Below are 24,962 nucleotides of genomic sequence, written 5' to 3'. Positions count from 1 at the left end.
CTGGATTATAGTGTGGTATTGAGGAATTTGGGAGATTGTGGTGTTGATATTTGATGAGGAGAAGTATAGAGCTGGACAGGCTTTGTGAATTGCTAGCGTTTCAGCTCTTTCCCTCTTGCTAGGTCTTGCAGATTGACTGATCAGGCAAAGACTAGATCTTGAAAGACTCCTCAGGTAAGGACTGGGTGCTGAAGGTGCCACTGGACTTTACAGTCCCCTGGATTTGGTCTGAAAGGATGGGCCTGACTCATTTTGGAGCGTTTCTATTTGCTACTTTAGCTTTTTAGAAACTGTCAGGACTGACGGGTGATCCATACTATGAAATGCTACAGAAAAGTCTGATAGGGCTGACATTAAAGGTTAACTTCCTTTGCCCAGTGATCTGAGTAACACTATCCACAACATGACAACATCAAGTGTTCATTATGTAGATATGTATCTTAGATATGTAAGATATACTAAATTTGTCCTACCTTAACATGCAACTAAGAGGATAACTAGGAAATGGAGATAGATTGACTTTGGATAACCAGTTTACAAAGAAAAGCTGACTAGTAGGTGGCATTTTTCTTCATCGAAGTTCTTGCATCAAAGAAACTGTACTTGCTCCTCACTGCCAAGTGAATTGCTTAGGATCTGCTGGAAATAACCCATATGCAACAGAGGGACTTCAGTCCATGCAGATCCTGGACAAGATGATTTTCTGAGAAAGCTTTTCTGTGAAAGATTTCTTCAAAGCCAGCCCTGGAGCTAGTCCAGGAGGGCTGTCTGTTCAGGAAAGCAAACCCGAAGAAGAGAGAATTAAGAAGCATGTAACTAGTGCATCATCTCTTGCCCTGTCTGCCCATACACTTGAGTCAGTACTGAATCACTTCTGCTGTGAAGGAAAAAAAAAAAGAAAATAATCCTAAGGAAAGAAAATAACTGCTTTTGCTTTGGGAAGCTCTGGAGATTTTAGTGCCGTTTGCTGTTGAAAGTAGAGGAGGGAGGAGCACTCTAAGGACAGACTACAAAGTTTGGTCTAATAAATGTGAATGGATATACAGGGCTTGATTGTTCTTTCACACCAGTGAAACTCCATGGACTGAAATCAGGCACACTAATTATACAATATACTTCTGTAAACGATTTGTGACTCTGGAGTGGCTGAGTTGTAATATAACCTAAGGCACAATGTGAATGTGCACCCCTGGTTCCTGAGGCATGTGTTAATAGTAACACAGCTTGTCATCGTGTGTTTTTAAATTTTTAAATCTAAATAAAATATAACATTGCATGTAATACGTACTTTAAATGGCAGATGTGTAATAAACATCTCTATTTATGACAGACTTAGGCAGCAAAACATAATGAGGTGTGGTTCTGGTACAAATTTTGCTTCAGGTTCACTTTGTACTTTTAACCACCCCAGTTAATTACACAGCTAAGATCATGCCCTGGAGAGTTTTAATTTTCTTGTGATTATATAATGGATTCGTACTAATATCATTATTCAAAAAAATAAATAAAAGGCTAGGAATATTTTCAGACAGAACTTTTAAGTACGAAGATTTGTTTAAACCTCTTTTTACTAATTCTGAGTCACAACTAAAAACATTTAAAGATGTTCCTTTGCCTTAGGTAACCATGCAGCTTTTCCTCAGTGTTTGCACTACTCTCATATGTATGATTTTTGAATGACTGCCATTACTCTAGTTTCTGTAGGCCAGAAATATCTTCATCTTCATAATGGCCCTGGAAGATAGGGAATACTCACATCTGTGTTTTCCTGATAGGGCACAGACTTTTCATTCTTGCTCAGCTCGGTGGGAGGTAGGCATCCGAACAACTCCAAGGAGCTGGGTGTATGTGGTTTGCCCAAGGTCAGACAGGAACGAACGCTTGGCTATGGGAAAGGAGGAATCTCTGTTTCCTGAGCTCCCAACTGGTGCTATAAGCCCTGGACCCTCCTTTGTACTCCACATATGTACATAGGGAAAACGGACAAAAAGCAATCTAATTATCAAAGAAACGGAACAGTTTGGAAACATGATGACTGTATGCTGTAGGAAACAGGTGCTCATCCGATGGAGTGCAGGCTTTTGTGGCAGACGGGACAATGTATCAGGCCCGCAGGCTGTTCCCAGCAGCCTTCTTCCCTGGGTACAGCTCTGGAGCATATAAGGAACGGGCTGTGTGTCAGATGAATTGTTCTGGCAGCAGCCGCAGCTCCCACCCGGCCCCAGCCTTTCCTGATGGCTGCTTGGCTGCTCTCCCATCACATGAGGGTTACATGTCTGGGATGTGACAGGCAAATGACCCCTGGGCAAAATGGCGGCTGGGAGCAGCTGCCATTGCCGGAAGAGTTCATCCAGCTTGCAGCCAGCTCTCCTCCCTGTTCCCAAGCCGTGCAGGGGAAGGGAGGTAGCGAGGCGCAGGCTGAACAATTTTGCTGCTGTGGTAGCAGCTTGCTCCCAGCGGCCCTGTTTGCTGGGGCAGCTCAGAAGCAGGGAGGGACTTACCTGTGCAGGCGTGCAGCGAAGGCAGCGCTGCGAGGGAGCCTGGGCGCAGTGCTCCTGCACGGTTCTGCTCCTGCTACTGGGGAGAGGCCGCCTCCCCTGCTGCCGCTGCAGTCAGTGATGCAGCATGCCCAGCTGGAAACTGTAGGCATCTCTTGGTCTGTGCAAAGTTTTGCTTAGAAAGACTACACATAGCGTACGCTGTGCCGCTAGAAGGAGATGGGTGTGAGACAGATAGCAGACCCAAATCTTCAGCTGCTGTAAAACTGTTGCTACTTTACTGGACAGTCTGTGACTTTCTGCTCCATACTAGTTTCTTTTACTTCCCCCAGGGTTCATTTTGTTGACAAATTTGTTTTGTTCTAGCCATGTTACAGTGGTTTTAAGGCTTCAGCAGGCAACAAAAGATCTTAAGGATCTTAGTTTTAATGCACATTCACAAAATATCTATTAATTTGAATGAGAATGCTGATTTTAACACCTTTTGGAATATGTACTAAGAATTTACTGTAATGTAAATAATTTACTACCTACTTTGTGAAAGTAAGTATAGTGGAAAATTATATTTAGCCACTAATTTCTAAACTGAAACAGCAATATACTTCTCTGGTGTAATATATTTTCCAGTCATGTGCTGAAGAGAAGCATTTTTTTCAGCTGAGCTCACTTAAAGTTCAAAAGATAAATATATCACAATGACAAATTGCAAAATGCTATTCATACATTTAGGTAAAAATCGTTCCCTCATTTGTTTGTATTTCACATAAACTGTATTACTGTTATTTCCAAAGAAAATATAGTACAAAATAATTCTGATTAAAAATACAAGTATTGTTAATGGACCAAAGCAGAAATTTATCTTAGCTTGTGGGGAAAAAAATTATAGAAACTAAGTATATTCTCTTTGGGTGAAATTCATTCCAGCACAAAATGATACCCACTCAGCCCTCTGAACTGCCTAATCCTCGACTCAGGGCCCTACAGGGTGGGACATGAGTGGAATAGTTAGTGCAGGGGTTTTTGCATCTGTTCTGTTCTGGGTGGTTAAGAACTCCTCTACATCGGGAAGTGGTCTGAATTTGCATCACTGGCAGACTGTCTTAGGACTTGTCCACAAGAAGAAGTTAAAAGAAATTTGGGAGCAAATTTGCCATGCACTCGTGACTCCATACCCGCAACTGTGAGGACACTCAGCGTGCTGTGGGTGTGAACTGGTTTATCTGATGTGCTGTGAGCTAAGTCACACTTGCTGTGCACAAAACCAGTCCACGTAGGGAACGAACATGCAGTAGGTTAGATTGATGCTGTCCGTTTGCCATTTAAATGTATCCTCTATGTGTGGAGTCACAGGCAAGAGTCAAAGGTCTCCACTGGGACAGGGCTACTCATTTCGTCCTGGGAGTAGAGAGGCGTTTCTCAGTGAAATCCTCATGAGCTCTAGCCATACGTTATGACACTGTGAGTAAAGTTTTTTGTTTGCTTTGGTTAAAGCTTATGATTTGTCAAATGAAGCATCAAATCTTGCTTTTCCCCTAGATCGCTAACTTTTACCCTACATGTGTACATTCTCTGTACGGTCTTTAACAGGTAATGAGCCTTTTGTGTAATGAGTAAGGACTTTCAGCTGCTGCCTTAGTTTCATCTTCATGTAGCTTACCATTGACTAACAGGTTGTATGACTTAGGTCGAAGGATCTACATTTAGAACATAAGTAAAAATGAGGAAATGTGACAACAATAAATCTGATATTTAAAATTATATAGCAACGAAAGGTGAATGAGTCATTTTATTGGTAGAATATGTAAGTAGAGTAACATGTTGGGATCAGAAGTATTGTTTACCACACATACAAGGTAATGCACTGGAGGTCTATAATTTCACTGCTCTCTATTTTTATCACATTTATGTTATCAGTTTGGAAATCACTTATGGAATTAATATACCCTGATTTCTCTTTCCAAACAATTATATGCACCCTGCCTCACTTCCAACACATATGCATGTTCTCTCTTTCTCACACACACACAAAAGATTCTGTAACAACAGGACCATTATAGAGAATGATCTAAAACATGTGGACTGCAGCCAATATTTAGATATGGTATAGTAAATTCTGGAAGGTATAAAAAGGAAATAACTGAACTCATTGCAGAGAAAAATGAGCCAGTCTTAAGTACTTTTAATCACAGAGTTTCATATAAAAACATATGCAAGATACTGAGCCTAATATTGAAGAGAAAAGGGGCTAAGGGAGAAGAGAAATCCAGTTCCACTGGGATTTGGGATGGGAGTTTTTTAGCATTTTTATAAGAACCTTCCAGGAGATTAATGCAAACCATTTAAGCAAATATATAAATATGTTTACCAAGAGGCAGGCTCCTTGTGTGACAACTGTGACCTGAGAACTTTGTCATGTATCCCCACAGCTCAATCTGAGCTAAAGGAGTAGTCAATACGTTGCTCCTCCTTCCTTCCACAGATCGCTGTCGCACCTGCTTTGCAGGTGGCTGAGTTACGCTGCCTACTCCTTCACTTGGTCCAAAGGGATCCCTGGGAGAGAGAAACAGCCACCGCAGCAGTATCAGAGATGGAGGAAGAGGAAGCCAGTTCCTTTCCCCTTTCTCAAAGTACCCAGCTGTATCCAAGTTTCTGCCAAATCAGTTTTTGCTCAACGTCCCAGCACCCTGAGCTGAGCTCTACAGCTCACCTCCACAGCTGGGAGGCTGTGGACAGCATCTCCTCTGTGTCTGCCCCTTTGCCATTTCCCTGGGCAGGTATGTTGAGCCTCTGTAGATATTTATAGGCATATGCAGTTGCCCACCATTTGCATATAGCTGTGTTCTGTATTTGCATAAAATGCTGTGCATGAATTGAAACCTGCTTGTCATTAATCAAGGGCTTTAGTGAGCTAGAGTTTTTCACTGAGGTTTTTGCCGAGCCTGGGCGTCAGCATTTTCACACTTGCAAACTGCACTTAAAAAAACCTGACTCCCAGCATTTGTCTGATAAATAGGTGTTCAAAAGTATAATAAATGCAAAACAACACTTCCTTGTTTCAGTTAGTGTTGGACATGGATGTGGGAGAAGGATAGAGGGGCTTTTTAGAAGTATTAGTCTTACTCAGCAGGGGTTGAAACACCCATTTCACCAGCCTGTTTCATAACTGCTTCCTAAAGCACATGGAAACAAGTGGGACTGATTCTGCCAACTCTGCTCATTCAAAATAGAACTTTACTCCACCAGAAATCAGCTTGAGTCTTCCTGGTGCTGCTCTGCATAAATAAAGCTTTACTTGTTAGCATTAAAAAAACCAAAACTGCTGGTGAACAAGAATCTCCAGCCTTAAACTAAAGAGCTAGATCTGCATTAAGAAATTAAAAACAAAAACAAATTACAAAGTTTCCATGAGTGAAAGGGCAAATTTTGTTTTGAATTAATGAATGTATGAATCATTGAAAAGGCACTACCAGACAACGGGCTCTTCCTCCACACATCTTCAAGTCCAGAGCTAGTGAGAACTAATGAGCACAGGCAGTCCTATGGAGGGAACACCAGTTTGCTGAGATGAAGTCTACTGAGTATTTCATACAGAAATACAAAAAGTACCTTCTGGACTGAAAGGACTGTAAGAAAAATCTCATTATGAAGGGTGACAGCCTAGGTGCATAGCTGTTGAGGTGCAGCGGAAGCGTGTTTTGGCCCATAAGGTGGCTATGTTGCATTTTTAGGCTGTTTTTAGATTGGAGAATTGTTACTAAAATAATCCCACATGGGCTGATTCCACTGCAGCTGCACCAGGGTTAGCAACAATGGGAGCCTTAGTATAGACAGCTTTCGGCTCCAGCAGCCGTTTTCAGCACTGTATCAGTTAACCCTGCTCTGAGGAGGGTTAATTGACACAGTGCTGCAAATGGCTGATGAGATGAAAACTCATATATTATGACTCCAAACATCCCTAACAATTGTGCAGCTGCATTCATATTAGCAATGGTGGGAATTTGGAGGAGGGAAGAAAATTCCCCAGCGCAGACAAGGCCTGAGAGTGAGCCTTAATGTTCTTTTCTGGGTCTTGTTTGTCGGTCGCAGTCATGCTTCCCTAAACCATTCTCCCAGCCATCTGCAGATTGCTGATTATGAAGCAGCAGCCGCTGTTGGTTCCACCAGTTGGATGAAAAGAACTGAGTGGAAGAGTGGCGATTCACCCTGGCCCATCTGATAGGTGCACTCAAGGTTCCTGTGCCTGCTCTTCTCCTTCTCTCTTGTAGCCCCAGAGACCAGAGGGAGTCCATTCGAAAAGAACCAGGGAAAACAAAAGTTAACTTTTCCCATAAATATAGACAATATTTGCAAAATGTACTTCTCCTGGGAGGATTGGTTTTCTAGAAACAGAGTATCGGGATTCCCAGCTCCTTGAGTACCCACTGTAGCCTTTAACTACGTAAATATCTTCGGCTGGTCTGGTTGGCCATAAAAGTGAAATACCCAACCAATACACGACCCTTACAGACAGCGTAGCCTCTAGCCCTGGTAGGCCAAGAGTGTTCCTCTAAGGAGCTCTCTGAGGCAGTGCAGAGCTGTAAGCTCCTTGAAGAACTGAGGAAACGGGCAGAAAATTTCTTCTGAATTTTGCCATCTGCTCTCCCATCCCTGGCCAGAGACCTCTTTCAAAAAGTCATTGCTGCTGCCCCTGAGCTGGGGCCTTGAACTTGCCTTATCACTATCCCTTTCAAGTAGCTTGCACTCCATGAGAACTACGGTGGAAAAAACAGGACCCCCCTTGAGCAGAATGGAGGGGCACCCTGACTCTTTGCATTCTTACATACATGGTGAGCAGGCACTGACGTCGGTGGCACACTTCCTATCACACAGACTGCATTGCAGACCTTCAGGGAAACGTAGCAGCTTGGAAAAAAACCCAAATGTTCTCTCCTCGTGTAATGCACTACTACCAGTTGAGACCATCTGAGCTCCCAGACTTCCACAGGTGGGAGTTAGTTATAGTTATGTATGGGTCATGTTAGGTTGCTATCTATAGGTGACATCTCCCCGTGACGGTGCCCAGCATAAGCCTGTTGATTTATAGGGCATGATTCTTCTGCATCCACAGGCTTTTGAGAAGGGAGGTAGATGAAGAACTGAGGAAAGGAAGGGGGGTCCTTGTTGCAATTCATAATCTCCAAGGCCTATTTAACCTGTAATTTTCTGTCTTTCTAAAAGATACCTTGCTGCAACCTGGAGTTCTGTGTTCTGATGCAAAAGATTATTGCTGCTGTTAGACTGCACAATTTAAAAAGATCCCCTCCGGGAACGGAGGCCAATTAACCCTCTACAAGCCATCACACTGACTACAGAGTAACAAACAGCCTCTCTATAAGAGTTCCAGGTTAGGTAGCAAAATCTCCATCTTATTTTTCATTCTCTTCTTCTTCATCTTGTAGGAAGTTCCTCTAATTTCTTTGGAAATTTCCTGAGTTTGTAGGCTTATGGAGACTGGAAATCAGGCCTTATTTTATGTTTATAAATTTCCTACCCTATTATGAATGCTTCCAGAAAAAAAAATAAAAGCCCTGACAATTAATACTTCTGTTGATAGACCAAATCTTAAATCTCAGACCAAAGCTGGTGGAAAGTAGTTCATCTCTACTCCAGTAACTTTGCAGTATTCTCTTCAATGAATTATACAGTTATATTCACTGGTGTTTGCAATGGATGGAGCAGTAATCCATACTGTCAGAGGATGGATTGGAACAGTGGAAGGAACAGTGACCACATGTCTTTTGGGAAGGAATCTGGAACAAAACCAAGAGCTGTTTCTGGCTTCTCAGCTTCCACCAGCCACTTGAGGAAGTCGGGCTTTCTGGGTTCCAGATGTCGTGTTGCTTACCTGTGTTAAGGTACTCTGGATATAAATGATGTAAGAACAAGTTTTTGGATTAGTCTAGACAGGTTTGTATCCCCAGAGCTGCCATCAGGAATATCATACTAGTTTATAATCTAAGAACTTTTGGTTAAGGAGTGAATCAAGACAGTTTCAAATAAATGAAAGACCCATAGTTGTTTAGATCTCTGCTACTAATTCTTGTTATGATAGTGAATCTGTAGGCAGACATCCCTAGAAAGACACAAACTCTGTTGTGCTGGGCACAGTGCAAGCGCCAAGACCTTTCTTGTCCAGAACAGCTTTCGAACAATGAGTTTAGGAACATTGCTCCCATGTGAAGATTATTTGCTTATGGCTGTATGTAAAAAATCTTTGGACTATGGTATTGTTACTAGAACTACTCAAGGGAAGACTAATGGAACTATTAATAGCCCATTATAGGATGAATCTGTGGAGACAGCAGTTCTGGAGCTAGAGGCTTTTAGCAACTGCATATACCACTTTCTTCCAGGGAAGAACATGAATATGCTTCAAAGAGATTAATGGATGTTATAAAAGTTATTTGCTGCTACGCTTTAAACTATAGACTTTACAATCTCTGCTTGGAATCCTGATCTCATACAGCAGCTTAATCTTTTGATGTATGGAATGGATGTAGGGCCCTGCAGATTTCTTCATGGTGTGATGGGAACTGAGTATTTTACAAAGTATAGTTGGGACTACAAGACTTTTCTGATAGCTATGAGCTTTAACAGGTGGACTGTGTCCATTTTCCATAGCTGGTTGCTTTTGGGGATGGGAGGGAAGCAGGCTTTGGGAGGCTTGTGATTGGATTAAGAACACTGAGAATATTTTCAGCCTTAAGAAGTGTTCTAGTATTACTCTTTCTTTAGTCCATCTGTCTGCAGCGTACTTTTCCTATTCCACAGAAAACAACTCAGCTGTCTCCTCAGCACAGTCCTTGCTCGTCAATGATTGCATATGTTTGATTGGAGTAACTTTTTGCCGGATTATGTTTATTTGTCTATAGACAGCTAAGAATTTATAAGGTATCAAGACAACTGGATGTATCTAGATAGCCAGTGCAAGAAGTGTTGCAGCAATCTCTCTGCCCTCTTCAGCATTATATATGATAATGTAACTTTTTATTTCCTTCTAAGGGCTCTCTTGTGTTTGTCCACCCCCAAGTAGTGGAGGAAGGATGTGAAGAGACAGTTATAGGGGTGGCTCGCTCTCAGCCAAAGTCCTGGACTTTGAGGGAGGTGTGGGACTGGGGGAAGTGCCAAAGTCGCACATGGAGCCCAGGCGTGAGCGTTTTCTTTGGGGGACGCAGAGACATCGGGGTCCTCCCTGGCCTTTGTGGCGATCTCCTTGTGCCACAGTGAAGGGGCGCCTAACCATGGTTTGCAGGGGCGAGGACCAACGAGCAGAGGAGGGAGAAGGCTGTGTGGGACACCCTGCTGACGGAGTTTGGGAGGATTTGTAGCCCGCAGCCCAGCCGCGCCGATGGGAACAATGTCGGGGCAGGGCTCTTCAGAAGAGGTCATTCCCCGTGCCCGTCACCGTCCCGGCCAGAAAGCTCCGACCCGCTGTCGGGTTCCACCACCCACATCTTACCCAGGCGGCTGCCGTCCCTGGAGGCGCCGAGCCCGCCGCACCGTGCGCCGCCGGCGCGGCCCCGCGGCCGCAATGGCAGCGCCTCCCCGCCGGCCGCACCGGCGGCGAAGGGGCCGCGCTCCCGCTGGCTGCCCGCGGCCGGAGCGCGGCTGGCGCCCGGCGGGCCCGTCCCAGGGGCGGCTCCGGCCCGTCCCGGCCCGTCCCGGCCGCCTTTGTTCCGCTCGGCGGCGGGGCGCCCACGTGCAGCGGCGGCGGCGGCGGGGCGGCACCGCGCCCGCGCACCCGGCCGCGGGCTGCGTGTGGGGGTGGCGAGCCCTCCCCCGCCGCGGCGCGGCGCGGGGGCAGCCGGGGGGCGCGGGCCGGGGCGCCGGGACCCCGGCCTGGCCCTTTAAACCTGCCGCGGCGGCGGGGCCGGGCCGGTGCGGGACACGTGAGGCGGCCGCGGCGTGCTCTGCCGCCGCTGCCCCGGCTGCCGTACTGCTCGTGTTTTATCTGGCCGGCCGCCAGCCCCCGATCGCTGGCTTTTTCGGTTTTTCGCTCTGCCTCCTCCTCCTCCTCCTTTTTTTTTTTTTTTTTTTTTTTTGCACAGCCCCCTCCTGGTTTTTCCACCCACGGGTAAAGGTGGTTTTTCTTTTCTTTTCCCTTTTTTTTTTTTTTTTTAAAAACCCTCATCCTAGTTTAGTCCGTGGGCAGGACTCGCATAATAATATTTCCAGTCCCAGCAACTCGCATCACAGACACGAACCCAGGACCGCCCCCCCCTTTTTTTTCTTCCCAATCTCCCAAATCGTTTTATTATTATTATTTTTTAAATGATCGCTCTTTTTGCCCGCTGCTCCCGCTGCTGCCGAAATCCCCGTCTTCCCAGGGTGCATGCTTCTGGCAAGATTGTGCAGTGTTCTCAGTCCATTTTCAGTGTGTCTTATCTTAATTTGTCCTGATCCGATCTAAGCGCGATAGCCACCACTTGCTTTCAATTTGTAGGATTTTTTCCCCTTCTTGGTTCGCTCCGACTACCCTCGGAGTATTTCCCTCTCTCCTTGCATTTCCAGGGTTGCAATTTACTCTGCCTTTTCTTCTTCTTCTTCTTTTTTTTTTTTACATCCCCTCTTTTGAATTGCTTCATGTTACTAACCATTCCTAAATTGTAAGAGAGATTCATTCCCCCTCCTCTTCCACCACCACCAGCACCACTACCACCATCACCTCCTCCTCCTCCTCCTCCCCTTCTCTTCTCCTTTTTGGCAGCACCAGGACGTCCGGTGTGGTGGTGGCAGCGAGCAGCAAAAGCAGCAAGAGCTCGTTTTGATTCCCCCCCTTCCAAGGTGCTTTGGAGAGACTGGTTTAAGGCTGAGCAGCAGAAGTCACGATGAGTGCACAAGGTGAGGGACCCGGTCAGCCTTCCACTGCTGCCCAGGAGCAACCTGCAACCGCAGAGCCTCAGAAGAGAGGACGAGGCAGACCCAGGAAGCAACCACAAGTCAGTATCGTATAGATACGTAGAGCCGCAGATCTATAGTATTATAGGCATGTACATGTACGTATTATGCTGCAAGTGAAGGAGTCCTGGAGACGGGGCGGGGGGCTTTGTTGGGTGCTGCTTCCCGGCGAGGTGGTGCAGAGGCGTAGCGAGGGGCTTCGCCGGGCGCCCCGGCGGGGGGACCCCGGAGCCCGGGAGCGGCGGGGTGCTGCCTGCCTGTGGCTGAGCCGCAGAGCCTCCTCGGGACTTTCACTATTGTGCAGGGAGCGAGCTGGGGCTTTTCAATGTAAATGGGGAACATGGAGCAGCGCGGCTCCGACCAACCAGCGCTCGCTGGGTCACTTCGAGCTGATTTTGAAATTGCGAAAGCGAGGAGCGGGGAACGGGGCTCCTGTCTCCCTCCTCTCCCAGCCCTTGCAATGTCTCAATCTGTGTGTGTGCGTGCGCCTGTGTGTGTCTGTGTGTGTGTGCGTGTGCGTGTGTCGGGTCCCACCGGGGGCTGCTGCCGCCTCCGATCTTGACCAGCCCAGCCCCTGACTGCCCCTAGATCCTGGGGTTGGGGGAGAGGAGGGTGTCTAGAAAGTCGCATGGGTTTTTTCGCTTCCCCCCCCCCCCCCCCGGCGTCCCCCCTTTCCCCACCTCCCCCCTCACCCCCGTCATCGTATGCAGAGAGGTGCCCCCGTTGCCGATGGAGGTGGGGGAGGTAGCCGGAGGGGGCTTGCCGTACATTTGCAACACCTTTTGCCTTTGCTCCGGCGCTTTCCCAGGCAGGTCGAGGCGAGGGGGACGGTTCCCGGGTCTCGGCGCGGGGAGCGGAGCCCGGCTCCTTCCCACCCGCACCCACAGCCTCCTCCCGAGCCCCGAAAGAGACGCGCCGGGCTCCTCTTTTTGACTTGCAAGACCTGAATCCGCGCTGAGGTTGCTAGACCCGTGCATTATTTCCAGCTCCCCTCCCTCCCTTCCCTTCCTCTCCCGAAGTGCCATTGTCGCATCGCCTGGAAGTGCCGAGCTGCGCTCAGCCCCCCGCCGCCGGGCGAGGCGGCCCGGGCGCCCCCGCGCTTTGCAGCCCCTCCGCGGGCGCCGCCGAGGGGGGATTTTGCCCGCGGATGCGACCAGTTAAGCCCGCAGCTTCGCGGGGGCAGCGCGGAGTTGTTCGCAGCCCTTTCCATGCCTCCCTCGGAAGTCACGACTGGGGAAGTAGGGCTGCCTATGGAGCTCATTTTAAAGCGAGCTTCCGCGGGCTTTAAAAATGTTTACTCCCATTCATTTAGCATCAGCCCAGTGCCACGGGAGCCTGCGAGGGGCTCCGAAAACACGGAGGGAGCTGAGCGGCAGAGCCCCGAGCCGGGGGAAAGCCGGCTGCTTTGCTCGCCCGCTCTCCCACCGATGTGCTCCTGCGAATTGCACAGAAAGTACTTTTTGGAAAGCCATGAAAGCGGAGCCCCTGGTTTTCCCGCTCTGCCCTCAGTGACACTTATTTCACCGGAGCGGCTCCGGGCTCTGCCCCCCGTCCCGCTTTACCCTCCGGGCTGCCCTCGCCCCAGCCCCAGCAGCCGGCATCAGCCCTGCGAGCTTGTGCTGGGGCTTCCTTTTTTTTTTTTTTCTCCTATAGCGTTTGAATGTATGGAAGAGAAAGAAAAGTGCGTCTCCTTAAACGCGTTCAGCCCAGATGTGCAGTGCCTGCGAGGCTCGCCACTGAGAGCTGGAGCAGTTAGGGAGTCCCCCCGGCAGCCTCCCCTTAACCTACCCGGGAATTAAAAAGCTGAAGGGTTTTAAGCTGGTTTAAGTTAATAAACTGCATTTAATTAGTTTTACCACATCCTGTAATCTGAATGAAATGTATAATATTTAAGACTAGAAGAGTTTTATAGTATTTATGATTCACTGAATAAATATTTGGAATCCGAACTCTTAGTAATTCATACCCATTTTTAAGGACTGGTTATTTACTGTCAGGCAGAGGCGCTAGTTAAGAAAATAGCTAAAATAATCAGTGTTCCTGTCGAGTCATTTTAGAGTTGGGGTTTTGTTTCGGATATTTTCTGTCGTCGAGGTTTTTTGGCTTGCTAGTGCTCTATTTGAAGAAACTTTTACATTTGCATTTTAATACAAATCAATTATGTTTAGAATAGGTGTGAATATAATGCCGACTGCAGAACAACAGAAAAAAATCCCCTGAAAATATTTGTGCCCTTGAGAGAGAAAATAGTCTAAGCTTACTTTACAGTTTTCGAGTAGTTAACTTTTTTCCCCCAAAAGTTTGTGCTAGAAACTGCAGATGATAATGGTATCTTGCTATAATGAAATGCAATTGAAATTAAATGGGTAACTGTATTATTTTTTGAATAATCATTCTTACATGAGGGAAATCATAGCCATCTTCTTTTAAAAATGTTTTTTCTGCTATAACTTACGTGCTAGACTATGCAGACTTTTCAAAGTTTTTTATGCAATTACAAGGGAAGTTAAACTCTTATTGTGCAAAATATATTTTTTCTTTACCTCGAGCTGTTTAATTTTTCATGTTGCATTTTAAATATTGTGTTATTTATTTATACTGTTAATTCATATGTTTTAAGTAACTTCTCAGTTACAGTTTATCCTCCAGATCTTCTGGGTTAGTTGTAGCCTCTTGCCACAATAGCATGTTTTCCTGTATTTAGGAACCAACTGGTGAACCATCTCCTAAAAGACCAAGAGGAAGACCCAAAGGAAGCAAAAACAAGAGTCCCTCTAAAGCAGCTCAGAAGGTGAGATTATTAAAGAGAGTGTTCCTAATGCTGTTTTTTCATCAACTGGTAGCAAAAAATCCAGTCATTTAGGCTGTGAACTGTGGGGTTGGAAGCCTTTTAATAATGGAAGCTACATAAAGCATGTGTTTTGCATTTTTAAGATTAAAATTAACATGCTGCATGAAGACCCTAGGTACAGAACCTATAAGGGCAGCTTGCTTTTTGAATAGTGTACAGATTAGTGAAATAACATAATGTATTTTTTGATGTATTTACTGAGATCTCCTGTATCTAGTAAGGAAATCAATATTAAGGATATTATTTTCTCGATTAAGATTTTTGAAAGAGGAGGATTAGTTTCTTGCCCACTTACAGTCATTACTACTGCAGACCAAATCTGTATATTAAAGCTAAGTGTTTTGTCAAACATAGGCTAATTAGAATTAAATCCAATTATGTGTTGATGGAAATAAGTGCATATATTGAAATTTACAGCTTTAAAATGTGATGGTAAAGTAAACTGTGAGTTACAGTAAAAGCCTACTATATCTTGTTTAGTAATCAGTTTCAAAGAGACTTTTACTTGAAGTGCTATTAGTCTTCTGAACCACTACTTCTGCTTGGTGATGGGAGCAAACTCTTATTCTGGTGATTCTGAATGCATTTAGCTATAGGAGAAGCTCCCTGAAGTCACTGCATTTAGTGCATGGACTTTACATCACAAATACAACGTGAAAATGTGACTTAATTTTATTTGAATTGGGGAAGGCTCAGCATTAGAAAACTGTGCTATCAAGGCAAATAATACCTTTCTGTAGGAATTATTTTAGTGAAGGCAAATAGTTGTGTATAGGCTTGAAAACAAATACGGGAGTTTTGTTTATGTTGATGGTTACACAGCAGTTAGCACTAATTTACAGGTACTAAATTGGAAACAAAAGCTAACAAAATCTGGTAGTGAACTGTAGTGCTTAAGTGTATCAGTATCTTTTAAGTAGATCTGTGACAAAATGTGTGTGGAAGATATTTGTGGCCTCATCTAATTATGGTTCAGTTTTCAATATTCCTATGGTATTGACCATATTAAGTTTGAGTTTTCAGTGTTATAAATTACTATAGCAACTACTGATAAATATTAAATTATTAGGGGTGACTATGGTTTCGTGTCTGTTTTGTTGTGTTTTCAACATTTGTTTGAGGGATGTTTTCCAACACTCTTTAAATTTAAAATTGTTTTTTACTTTCTGAGCTGGAAAAAAGCAGTATATTCTGTCAAGAAGTTAATGAATTAGTAAAAAATGCTTTACAGGTTAAGTATTTAAAAGATATCAAAGCCCCTCTGCAACCTAGTGAGCTTAAAATGTTGATTTTTTTCTTTATATAGTAAAAATGTTCCTCAGATTCACTTTAAAATAGTTTAAATTTCACTCTTCAAAAGAGAGAGAGCAGTTTTTTATTAGTCTAGCAAATCCAAATGTGAGCTTTAGTATTTTAAATATTACTCTTAGGAGTGTTGGCTTTCCTAGAAGAAATATTTGTAATAAGATTAAATTTTAAGTAATTCGTAGAAATGTGTTTTAAAAAGATATTTCTAAAAGTAATATTAACATTATTTCATTTATATGAGCGATTTGGAAATCAGTATAAATGGAAAATAACTTAAAAACATTCATATATATGTAGGTATATCGAATCAAGAGCTTTCCAGATGATTCTAGTACATATAGTTGGTTTTTTTTTTAATCTAATTTACGAACTGAGCAATTTCATTGTAACGTTTTGATTTTCAGAATGCATCAAGTTACTGCTCTAATTAAAGCAAACCCTTTTGGGTGTTGATAATGTAAAAAATTGACCAAAGACCACATGTCTTTTTTATCATAAAAAAAAACCTTTGAGGGGTATGAAATTACAAGTCTTACTTGTTTCTAGGTTTATAGATAAAGTGTATAAATGTTTGATAAATCCTCTAAAACATAAAACACTTATAAAACCTTACTGGAAGAAAGTCACTGAGATCACGTTTCAAATAAATATTTTAGCTCTTTTTCCAAATTGATAATTAACGCTGTCTAAAATGGTTCAGCTTCTCACCAGGCATCTCAAAGTATCTTTTTATGTAATATTAATTCCGATAGTTTTTCTAACAGTAATATGAATGGAAAGGTTTTGGCACTGTAAGAAAGCTTCATTTGGTGCTGAGGGTATCACCTCTTAAAAGAGTGAGCTATATGTTTGATTTTGTGGTAAACATATTTACACATACATATGCATACATATATTTATTTAAAGCTTTCTACAGCCTGTCTCAACTCTCAGAAAGAGAGCTGGCTAACTTAGCTTAAGCCCCTCTACATGTGAACCTGTGTACTATACACGCAACTGGAAATTGCTGGAATTTCTAAAGAATAGTGTGTGGCCTGTGTGTTTCAAAGGGAGCTCATTGAAATGTGTTAGAGTGTTCACAACATGTAAGATAAACGTCGGCCAGGAGAACCCACCGAGCAGCCATGAGAAGGCACTCATGATTAATTGATTGGGTGTTCTCTTGCAAACCATTACACATCACAATTAAAACTATTGCACAAACTGGCAGCGAGTTAAAAATACTCCAGAACTGGGACTTTGTTTTGTTATACTTCAAAAAGGAAATACCCTTAAATCAGTTGAGGGACAATTTACCCTGGAATCATGGTTGTGTTGTGTATTTAAAATGTCTTGGTTCGTGGGATTTTTTTTATTATTTTTTTTTTTTTTTAGCTTTCAGAGCTTGTGTTTGGTCTTAGTAAACTGGCCTTGGGGCATCTGAAAACAAACTGTGCTTGTTAGGAAATTAGCAATGTGAAACTTGACAATGCATACAGAATGTTGCAAGACCAATTGGACAGCTAATAATGTGGCAATTACTCTAATTTTAGGTAATACGCATTTTTTTAAAAGCCTTGCATATCACACATGCCTAACTTGTTATAAACTGGACACAAAAGGTAAACTGCATTTTATAGAAAACCAAACCATTTCTCAATTGTTTAATTTTCACGAACAGGAGGAACACAACATGTTAGCAGATGAGAAGAGAGAGTCACAAAACCTCTTAATCACCTTGTACTTGAGTCCCCACAATTAGGCTGTTATTGAAGTCTGCATCTTTAAACAAGTCATTCTGTTATTCATTTAAAATATTTGTAAAAAATTAGCAAAAAGGTGAAGATTTTCTTTTTTTTCCTGAAGAACTACTAGTTTTGCGGAAAGATCCTAGTAGGGATGTTCGTTTTTAGTTTCCTGGGTGTTCTGTGGTTGAGTTTTATTTGTTAGACTGAGCTGTGTTCCCAGCCCATCGCATTTCCCTTAAGCATTCAAGGGCTTTTCTTTGTTTAGCTCCTGTATTTGGGCTTGACAAAAATACTGTATAGGCATAAATACTCTCCTGGTTGGAAGGAGGAAACACAATTGTGAGGTTAAAAAAAGAAGGAGTAGTAGCTACTATGTGTTTGTCTCGAAAGAAAATGTCAAGGGATATCCCAGGAATATCCAAAAGTAAATGCCCTTTAGTAAAATTCACCTTCAGTTAAAATATTGTGAGTTTTGTTGTAGTTATTGATGTAGTGAAATTCACTGAAAATACCTCCAGATCTTGAAATATCATCCTCTGAAAACCAGAACTTGTGGTACTGTGTATGACTACACTTACTACTGTCTCTACATTACATGGCCAGAGTTTGGTATGTAGAAAGGCATGTCCCTGAGTTAAGCAGTCCAAAGGTAAAAAAAAAACAAAGCGCATGTGACCAGGACTCTGCCCTAAATTGGTTCATGAAAATGTGTTTGGCTTCTCCATGCTTCATTCATTCTCACCAACACCAGTCATTACAGGCTTAAAGGGAAAACAAGATCAGATTTATCAAGTGATTGTAGCATCGTTATTGTACCTAAAAAATAAGAGACCTCAAAATCAGGCGTTTTGAGCAAGATGGGAGAAGCAGAAGACTGACTCCTGTTTAGAATTAAAATGGGTAAAACAGGACATGGGAAGTGTGATATTTTTGTATCTAGCCAATGCCTAAGTTTCTTTTAAGAGTGGTTTTTCTTAACAAAATAACTTTTTTTTAGGAGAGGGACACATTCCTGGGCAAGGTCTTTTGACACGGTTTGACAACAGTGATCTTCCTCCCGAGAACTCTCAGTTATTTCACCTGACTTACAGCTCTGACACATTTTATCTGAGGTCTCCAGCAGATCATTTTGCAAAGTGGATAGAGTTCTCCGAATTTGGGTTCTGTTGCATTTGAGATCTTCCTCGACAATAGATAGATGCCCAAAGAGCACTTTATAGCTGTTCAATTATTTATACGTGTCTTGTCTTGTTAATTGCTTTCAGTAGTACAGCCTCGGTTTCTTTCTGGGCACGGCACATTTATGCGACAAGGAGGCAGAGATGATGGGCAGTCAAGTCCTATGGTTGCTGACAGCAACTGTTTGGAAGCAGGATTTGATGGCCCTGTGGTACAGGGCTTAGGTGAATTGCAAATCTGCCTGGGGACTGTTAGCTCGCTTCTCACCTGAGACAAAAAAAACGTTTCCCATATAGATCATGCACTTAAAAGCAAGTAAATCTAGTTCTGTTCCTAAAATGTGACATAGCAAAAATGATGTATTTGTATTATTGGTTATAAGAAATTTCATAATTTTTCATGAAATATCATAAACTTGTGTTTGATAACATACCTGGCCCTCCTTTAAGTTTGGTGATTTCGTGTCTTAGCTGTATAGAGCAAGATCATGCCTCACAGTGTAGCACCAAATGTTAAGAAAACCCAGAGTGAACATATCTCAATTTCAAAAAGCACTTTGGAGGATGAAGGCAGCAGCTTCCTTCCTGACTGAGCAGGTACCAACTGCTGCATGTAGGGTGTCTGGGAACACGTGCATCTTGCTGCCCAGATGAGCATCGGTGTTACCTCTGGGTGGCTTGGGGCTCTCTCTGGATTTGTTCCTAGCTTCAGAGGCAACACTTCAATTAAAGCAAAGAGTCAACAGACTGGCATGTTTCTGATTATGCAAATACCTGTTTCAGAGGAAAGGCAATGCTTTGGCACTTACGTGTTCCTTTTCTTATTAATGACTTGAAAATTATATGGAGAAACATTGAATTATTTGTCTGATATGCAATAAAACCTTTCTTCAAGTGCTTAAATTGAAAGACAGTCTTCTGCTGTTGGAGAAAATACAGGCTGTGTTTGCAAAATGCAAACTAAAAAAAATCCAGAGGGAAAGAGGTGGAATATTTTCCTAAACTTCAGGTCTTTAGCATCACTACTGGACTGCCACTACTCCTTTTGGTTGTTCCAGAAGTGTTTTGTCTTTCTCTTCCCTTGGAACGGAGATAAAAACGTCCCCTTTGTTGGTTCTTGTCGTTCATTTTCTGCAGTTTAGTCTGTGGAAACCTTCCTATTTACTTACAGAATCGCTCTGTACCAAAACATCGTCTCTGGCATGGCCCGCTGTTTGCTCAGCTCACCTCTGGGAAAGATTTGGTTTTGATAAGAACTATGGAAATGTTTTTCTTCTAACATGAGGTGGAAATCATATACAGCAGGAATATAGTGCTTTTCAATCTGAAGGGTCCCCAAGCACTTCACAAACTGATATCCAAACTAGCCAGCAGGAACACTAGCCACTTCTGACATGGACCTTCCTCGGGGGTAAAGCGCCGCATTGTTCATGGCAAGTGGCCATGCTGCGTGACAGTTTATGGCAGGAAGCAAAGATTAGTTATTCAAAGAAATCTCTCATGTTCTCTTTCCCATCAAACTAGATTATACGCTGTAGTTAAACTTACCATTTGTGTCAGGTTTGTAGGAACTTTAATTGTGAGACCAAACAGTTTTCGTTTCCAAAAAGTTAATTTTTTTTCCATAGAGTTTTGGAAAAGGGCGTTTCCTTTAGATGCGGTAAAATACAGAAGAAGAAAAATGGCATTTGTGCTTTCATAACATGTCAGGTGTTGATTTGTTAAGAACAATTTTAACCAATATTTTCTTTTAAGATTTATGCCCCGTGTTTCGTGAAATAAACATAAATGCAGGGGGCTACAGCTTGTCAAAACTAAACCACATCTTTTTTTTTGCATCCTTCAGGTTATAAGGTATAAAGAAATGAACACTTTAAAAGGAAACAAAACTCTGAAATAGACAGCTAGAGTATATAGTAAATGCGCTTTAACAAGTATTCTCATAAGAGGGTTTCACCTTACATGTAACACTGGTATAAACGATTAAAGAGCAAGTTTACTCTTTTAACAAGTCTGAGTGATAATTTTGCCCTTTAGGAGTGTGAATTTTATTTTTCACAGCTTTCTTCTTGGTGAGATATTTATTTCAAAGTAATTGCATTTAACTCACAGGGCATTTTTTTTGTAGAGATTCCTCTACTGCTTCCTCAGCTCAAGTTCTCTTTTAGAGGGATCCGCTTTACACAGCATTAGGTTACAGTATATGTTACAGAGATTGACCAGCAAGTGATTTATTTAATGACACAGTTGATTTCTAAGGGCAAATCAAATACACATACAGTTAACTGGAAAAAAAGCAATTCACGGAAATGTGGAAGCACATTTACAGAATGTGTACTAAAAGTCTTCATTCACAGGGACTTTGTATGTGGCAAGTCCTGCCCTTACTAAAGCTGGTGGCAAAATCCTCGTCACCCTCAGTGGGACAGGATTATTTACTTGATGAGGTGTATGGGTGGGCAGAGCCTATCTAGAGAAAATAACCTGCAATTTTCATTTTAAAGCCTGTAAGTATTTTAGTGTAGCGCATAAGTAGTAGTATTCACAGTGTCACGCAGTGAATTAATGGAAGAGTCTGTAAGAGAACCCATATTTCCTTTAAATTGAGCTCCAGGACCGACTGCTGGGCTTACATAAATATAGCTGTCACTTCTAGGGCACCTTCCATGCTGTTTCCTTAACCCTGAAAAGGGAAGGTGTGTTTTGGACCAGCCAAAGGTTTGCTTACAGCTTAAGGATATGCTTTTACCTGGAAAACTTCATGTGAAGTAGAGAAGTTATCTCCTGGTATGAACACATACACATTCATGGTGATAGTCTGTCCAAATCCATTTCACGCAAGAACATAATGAAACTAAACGAAGGAATTGTGGCTGCTATAAACTGCTTTGTTCAGGCTTGAAGCAGGCTGTATTTTTCACTTAGTATCTCCAGGTAATTTCTGACAGCCTGTGAAAGACTAGATTTGATGTTATTGGGGTTTTTGGGGTTCCCAAACTGCCCTGTGCCCCCGTCCACAGCCTGCATGCTCCATGGCTGGTCGGGGCTGGGGCAGCCCAGGCTGTACTGCGGGCACTGAGCAACCGGGTGCGCGTGGGCATGCTCCTCTGTGCCCCTGGGCACAGTGTGGATCAGAGCTGGGGGCACCCTTGGGCACAGGTGAGGCGTCCCCTGGCCGCACTGGCTAGGAAATGTCAGAAAAACCAACGTAATCACATTCCACCAAAAAACCCGTAGAGCGGGAGTGGGGCTTGGTGCCACCCAAGAGATATAGTTATGGATAATGTTACAGGAAAGGAGTTCCTAGTTACTGAGGCTGTTAAGTAATGCCGAGGTATAAAATACGTTGTGTTTCTTTTCCCTTTACAGAAAGCAGAAGCCACTGGTGAAAAGCGACCCAGAGGCCGGCCCAGAAAATGGGTAGGTATTTTACTTCCAGTCATTTGATTTATTTGCTGTGTTATAAAGCATGTTTTAAAGTCTATTCTTTAAGAGAACAATTATTTCTGCTTCATTGGTAAAAAAGAGCATCCATCTTCTGTGTCTGTTTGTTCTGGTGGATTGACTAAAGGGTTAAGGTAGCAGAGAAGTTAACCACAGCTTCCTACCTTTAGACTCTGGTAGTTTGCTCGAGATACTTTACTATTAAATGTTTGCCGGGAGTGAATATTTATGTGTCTCTTATCAGCATGAAAAGAGGCACAACTCTTCCTTCAAAAGAGAGTAACAATGAGATAACTTGTTCAGTAATTGAGTAACAAAGGTTAAAGGGGCACTATCAGACATCAGAAGGTGATTAAGAGAGGTGATAACATTCAGATGTAGTGTGCACAAGATAAAGTTTAAAAACCGAAACTTTGTCCTACATTGCCTGGAAACACAGCATGTTTTCCTTAAATCCAGTGAGAAAGAACAAAAATGAACAGTAGGATATTTGCACTCAGAATTAAGTTTTTCCATTCTGGGCCATTCATGCCTCATATAATTGTAGTAACTGGTAGTATGTTTCATTAATTTTCCTCTTTCCCTGGCCATTTAGTCTGTAGGTGTGACTATCAGACACATGTGTTTTGATTCTTTGGCCATGGAAAGATTTCGGTCTCAGATAGTTGAAATTCTGTGTTCTCACTGATGTTTTCAGCTAATGAGAGTCTGCCTTGTGCACCTCTCCTCTGCATGTCTTTCACTTATGCATACACTTTCAAAAGAGAAGTGATGGGGATGTCACTTGGAAATCGTGATCGGATATTAGAAGATACAAAGGTGTGGCTGTGTGTTCCATCACAAGTTAACATTTCTGATTTCCCTTTTCCGGTTCCCTTTCGCTTTTTCTGGTCAACATTTTTCTTTAAACTTCTGTTTTGAATCCATCCCTCCCCATCTCAATTTTTCTCCCTTATCTTACTCTGCCTTCTCTTTCCTTTCTGCAGTTCTGTCATTTTTCCCTCCTTTTGTTCAGTTATTTTGCATAGATGTTAACACAGCTGTAAAAGTATATGCTTGCAAAAGCTCAAACAGCACTGGAAGGTACCTCCAGTGAAACTACAGCTGAGGTTCTCCAGAGTATCAGTGGCTAAACACAGGAGAGATGGCTTTACCAGTCACTTTAAGAAATAGTTCTGTAGCGTTGTCCGGTGATAAAGTACCCCAGGATACTTCTGTGGAGAAAACAGACTGTTACACACTAGATGTATTGCTTATGCCTCTACTTTTTAAGTCAGGCAGATTTCGGGTACATGAAACAGCTCATTGGCATTAGGAAACAAGGTGGCGTATTCAAACCTACCTGTGCTGGTGATCTTCGCAAAGGCAACTTGCAGAAGGCAAATGCCAAGTGCTGTGAAACATGGATCGGTTACTGTCTGCTTCCTCCCATCCGGCTCGGAGCTTGCATGTGTGGATGCTGAGTGTTGCTTGCTTGATCCTCACCTTGGGTGCAATCCCAGGGGAAGCAGCAGAAATAGCTGGTTTATGAGAGTAATTTATAACAGGCAGGCCATCCCCACTGAATGGGGAATGTGTGATAGTTGAATAGGGATGGTTGAAGAGCTCTGCGAAAAGGGAAAATGCAGCAGTCTGAAATGTGAAAAGATTTTCTCTCCGGAGCACTCATAGTCAGAAATTAAGGTCAGTTTTCAGTGAAAAGGACTAAACAAAATGCTTGTGGCATCTTTTAGTCTAGAATGTTTCCCTTTTATTTATGTATCTTTATGGGGAAGAAAGAATAGGCAGTATCAGTGGAGCATTAAGTTTAGTATGGGCTGTTTGTTGGGTGAAGAATCTGATTTGCAGAAATGAGTGTTATTGGTTATCTAGCAGGCATATGCATTACTTTATTGTGAGACCGATACAGCAGTTTCACTCATTTTATTGAAACTAAGGCATGTTTTCAGACTTGGTATTACTTTGCTGTTGTGCCTGTTGAACACACAGTCTTTTTATTTGCTTATTCCGACAATATGATTGCTTCTTGTGATTTTCAGAGGTAATGCTCCTATCTGTAGCTTGCATTGAGATAATTCTATAGACTGAGAATCAAATGTGCCTTTTTTCCCTCTCTTTCTTCTCTCTTTCCAGTTTAAATTAGGTTCCTGGGTTCCTCCTCTGTGCATGATGAAATGGAGAGTGATGTTATATTTTGCTCCAGAAAGAAATGTGGTTAAATTATTATAAGCCATTTTGGTGCCAACTATAAGCAAAGGTAATAGTTGAAATCAAGGGAGGATTCTTCCTAAAAGCAGATAGCACAGTGTCATCCTTTTGGTTTTGACATCCAACATGTACTCAGAAAACATCCCTTTTTATCACCCAAACTTCAGTTAAGTCCTTAGTGATTATTTTCTTCTTTAATCCAATTTATTTATATATCAGGCCTTAATTATGATGGTTCTGTATCAGTGAAAGTAAGGAGTGTGTAGGGTTTTTTTTTCTTGGAGAGGGCAGAATTCTATATGGCAGGTATTCTCCTAAGTTTGTAACCCTTTTTTGCGAGTCTAGAGGTTCTGTGTCATATGTTGTTCATCAAATTATAAAGTATTATTTCTGCTGTTTCCTTCAATATGCAGACGCAGAGACATATGAGCTAACAGACCACTGTAGAATTCCGGTAGCTGGTCTTTCTGCCGGTTCAAATTAAGTATTTAATGTTTGTGACTCACAATGTATTTATTTATATATTATTTTTTAGAGGAGAAATAAATCTTTTTGACTAGTATAAAACTAGGAAGGGGGAGGGAGACCCCAAGTGAAGAGGGCAAGGAGCCCAGTTTATCACAAGCACGAGACATCCAGTGATCTTTTTAATGTGTACTTTAATGTGACAATAATGTGTACTTTGCAAAGTTGTCAAGGAAAAGAAGACCCTTGTCAGTAAAACAGACAGTAAAGATTGACAAGCTCTTCTGAAAATAAAATATTCGGCCATACAGAAGAGCCTTCCAGATGTGGACAGCTAACTGAATAA

At 42.7% G+C, this 24,962-nt stretch overlaps 1 protein-coding gene across 1 annotated transcript; it reads left to right on the top strand.

Moving 5' to 3' along the window:
- Positions 1–11,365: 11,365 nt before the first annotated feature.
- Positions 11,366–24,172, top strand: HMGA2 (high mobility group AT-hook 2). The gene is made up of 4 exons (XM_050915057.1): positions 11,366–11,476; positions 14,140–14,226; positions 21,869–21,919; positions 24,077–24,172. The coding sequence occupies exons 1-4, from the start codon at positions 11,366–11,368 to the stop codon at positions 24,170–24,172; spliced, it is 345 nt and encodes a 114-aa protein (XP_050771014.1).
- Positions 24,173–24,962: the final 790 nt, after the last annotated feature.

This window comes from Gymnogyps californianus, chromosome 1 (assembly GCF_018139145.2).
Source record: "Gymnogyps californianus isolate 813 chromosome 1, ASM1813914v2, whole genome shotgun sequence".
In the NCBI taxonomy this organism is placed as follows: domain Eukaryota; kingdom Metazoa; phylum Chordata; class Aves; order Accipitriformes; family Cathartidae; genus Gymnogyps; species Gymnogyps californianus.
Note: the sequence above shows the minus strand (reverse complement) of the source record. Positions and strands in the feature narration are given on the sequence as shown.